Source organism: Lactuca serriola, chromosome 3, assembly GCF_051521515.1.
Source record: "Lactuca serriola cultivar US96UC23 chromosome 3, Lser_US96UC23_V15, whole genome shotgun sequence".
Taxonomy (NCBI): domain Eukaryota; kingdom Viridiplantae; phylum Streptophyta; class Magnoliopsida; order Asterales; family Asteraceae; genus Lactuca; species Lactuca serriola.
Genome location: NC_136410.1, coordinates 16,101,121 through 16,104,747, shown reverse-complemented (window position 1 = coordinate 16,104,747; position 3,627 = coordinate 16,101,121). Strand labels below are relative to the sequence as shown.

The 3,627-nt window shown below is 37.6% G+C and overlaps 1 protein-coding gene across 1 annotated transcript; it reads left to right on the top strand.

The window, feature by feature from the left end:
- Positions 1-523: 523 nt before the first annotated feature.
- LOC145091545 (RING-H2 finger protein ATL20-like) lies at positions 524-2,045 on the top strand. Its single transcript, XM_079029286.1, has 3 exons — positions 524-856; positions 956-1,355; positions 1,524-2,045. The coding sequence occupies exons 1-3, from the start codon at positions 602-604 to the stop codon at positions 1,937-1,939; spliced, it is 1,071 nt and encodes a 356-aa protein (XP_078885412.1). The 5' UTR covers positions 524-601; the 3' UTR covers positions 1,940-2,045.
- Positions 2,046-3,627: the final 1,582 nt, after the last annotated feature.

Below are 3,627 nucleotides of genomic sequence, written 5' to 3'. Positions count from 1 at the left end.
CTCGTCCCCACTCTCTAAAGTGACCCACCAAAACATGAAACACAAACAAACCCACTCGTGAGCCACATCCCACATATAACACCCATACAGTATACCCCACCTACTTATCCTACAACCCACCAACCATAAATACCCACCTAACAGGCATCACTTGGCATTAACACCCTTCTCCAACATCTAATACCATCTATAGACCTAACTGAAAGTTATTGGCATATCTTGTAAAAGAAATGCAGGAAAATAAAAATATATTATGTATGTTCTTTGTACACCTTTCTCCCTTAATTTCCTCTTCCTTTATCTTTAATCTTTAATTCTTTATCATTGTCATTTGTAGAAAGATATGCAAATCAGGAATACAAGTTCTAGAAAACTACAATTTATAATACAAGAATAAATTAATAATAATAATAATAATAATAATAATAATAATAATAATAATAAAAGAACAGATATTAAGGGGCTGAAAGTGAATCGAAACAAAAGTTCAGGGGACAATTTATACAAGTTGTATTTGTTAAAGGGCGAAGAAATGGTTTGAATCAATGTGAGAAATTGTGAACAGTATGAATTTTCATTATGATGCATCATCTGCGACCACATGGAGAAGATAACTATACCGCTCTTCTTCTATTTGTGCTTGTTCAAATCTATCTCCGGCGCCGATGACTGCGTTCCAACTTCCTGCAGCCCCACCGGACCTCAGGTACGTTTCCCTTTCCGTATCCGGGGTCGACAACCATCCCACTGCGGATTCCCTGGCTTCGATCTCTCATGCAATAAACGGAATCGAACAATCCTTCACCTAACGTCCTCCAGGTCATACATCGTCAACAGAATTTCATACGGTGCCCAGGTATATATCTATACATCATTCCATGAATGTTTTTAGTTGTTTTCAATGGAAGAATATATAAATATGAAATGTAAAATTTTGATGATGCTTGCTTCGCAGATCATCTACATTGACCCTGAGTTCTGCCGACCTAAACGAATCCGAGATTTCCGTCTAACTGGAACGCCTTTCGATTTCAGCAGCGTGAGAAGCTATAACTTTTACAACTGTTCTTTGCAGAAGTCCACTTACATGTTTCCGGCGGTGGCGTTACCGTGCCTGGACAGCGGGAATCATTCCGTAATCGCTGTGAGGACTGGACTGATTCCTGAAGGAGAGACGCCGGAAAACTGCAAGGACATAGCGACGATCTCTGTTCCGATTCGGTGGTACGGGCATATTAGGGAAGAACTGGAGTTGATGTGGTTTACACCGTTTTGTGGACCCTGTGAGATTGAAGGTAGAATGTGTGGCCTCAGGAATGGTAATGGAGAAACTACTTGCTTTGGTTCTCCCGTCGGTAACCTTCTTCAATTCTTCTTGCCTCCTGCTAGCTACTTACTATAAACTCTTGTATACATATGAGCTGAGAATTAAATAAAGAGAAAATATGCTAAGTATATGGATTAAACATACAAACAATGGTATTTGGATTCTTGCTTACGAATTGTTATATTCATATATATAGGGATTCAAAGGAATGCTAAGTATGGATTGAGCATAGGCATTGGTATATCCATATTGATATGCATATTGGGGATTGTGTGCTACACAGCTACCAAAGCAAGAGACTACGGTAGAAGTAGGCACCAAAATCTTGACATATTTTCAATCACGATCTCGCCACGCCCACATTCCGCAACAGGCTTAGATTTGTCCACAATCGAGTCTTACACAAAGACTGTGCTCGGAGAGAGTTGCAGACTGCCTAAGGAAGATGACGCATGCCCAATATGTCTTGCGGACTACAAACCTAGAGAGGCATTGAGGACGATCCCCGAATGTAATCATTATTTTCATGTTGAATGCATAGACGAGTGGCTTCGATTGCATGCAACTTGTCCAATGTGTAGGAATTCACCCCAAAAGTTCGTATTTGGTTAGACTTGTGTTGTACTTGGTCATCCATTTTTGACATTTTAGTGTCAGATTTGCCTCATATCACTTCTTCCTTCTTCAAAACATGTTATACAAATCTTCTATTTTTTCACCTTTTTTTTTCTTAATTTTAAATGCAAATAATAATTATTAATTTCAAAACATTTAACCTAGTAAATAAAAATATAAATAAACACTATAAGACTAATAATAATAAAAAGAAGTTATTAATTTAAATTTTCAAAATTTACATATAATAATAATAATAAATCATTCGACCACAATATTTTTTTGTTATTTTATCCTTGAAATGCTCGAATGATGGTTCTCGTTACGCTATCCGGAGGGGAGAGGGCTCCACGCGTGAGCTGCTTACATGGAGGCTCTCTCCACACGTGAACACCGCCCCCGACTTTGGTGGGTTGGTCATGGCGTGACGACGAGGACATGTCGAGACGGGATGTTTGATTGGTTGGTCAATTTTCGACCGTTGAGCGTTTAATATAAAAAAAATTATGTTTTTTTTTTAAATTTAATTTCTCTATATATACATCCATTTTACACATATTTTTCAATACAAAACCCACAAACTCTTTCAAATCAAATACACATATTCAGCAAAAAAATGGATGACGATTATGATGACGAAATGGTATTGCACGCACTATTGTTTGTGACACAATACATGGTTCATGAGAGAGGCGAAAGTTCACACAACGAGAAGAAGCGTTGAAAATAGATCAACCGGGATCGAGAGACGGCAAATGAACTTTTGGTACATGATTATTTTGCCCCTAATAATTTATATGATCTATCGAAATTTGAAGAACGTTTTCATATTAGTAGAAATTTATTCTTACGTACAGCTAGAGATTTGGAATGTAATTATGAGTTTTTCCGATTCAGATATGATGTTAGAGGTAAATGTGGTTTTACTACAATACAAAAATGTATGGTCGCTCTTAGACAATTGGGATATGGCATAGCCACAGACGCTTCTGATGAGTATTTGAAAATGTATGAAAGGACGGGTCAAAGTTGTACATATCTTTTCTGTGAGTATGTTATAGAGCTTTACCGTGACATATACTTGCGACATCTTACTAAAAGTGATGTCCAACAGTTGTATGTCACGCCGCACATCAAGCTAAACATGGTTTTCCAGGGATGATTGGTAGTATTGATTATACACATTGGGAGTGAGCAAATTGTCCCAATGTGTGGCATGGTCAATTCAAGTGAGGTGATCATTGGGTCCCAACTGTTATATTAGAGGCGGTTGTTTCACATACGTATGGTTTTGACATGCATTCTTTGGTATGGCGGGGTCCAACAATGACCTGAATGTGCTTCAAGTGTTTATGCTATTTAATAATATTTTGCAGGGTAAAGCATCAGACATGTCATATGTTGTGAATGGAAATGAATTTAAGTATGGGAATCACCTAGGTGATGCGATATATCCAAAGTATGCTACAATTGTCAAGTCATATTCATTTCCAGCCAATGAAAAACGAAAATTGTTCAAGTTAGCATAGGAATCTGCACGGAAGGATGTGGAACAAACATTTGGAGTCCTAAAACAAAAGTGACACATAATCAAACATTCGACTTGAACATGAGATATGGCAAAACTAACGACGGTATTGACTGCTTGTGTTATTTTACATAACATGAAAATAGAAGAAGACGGC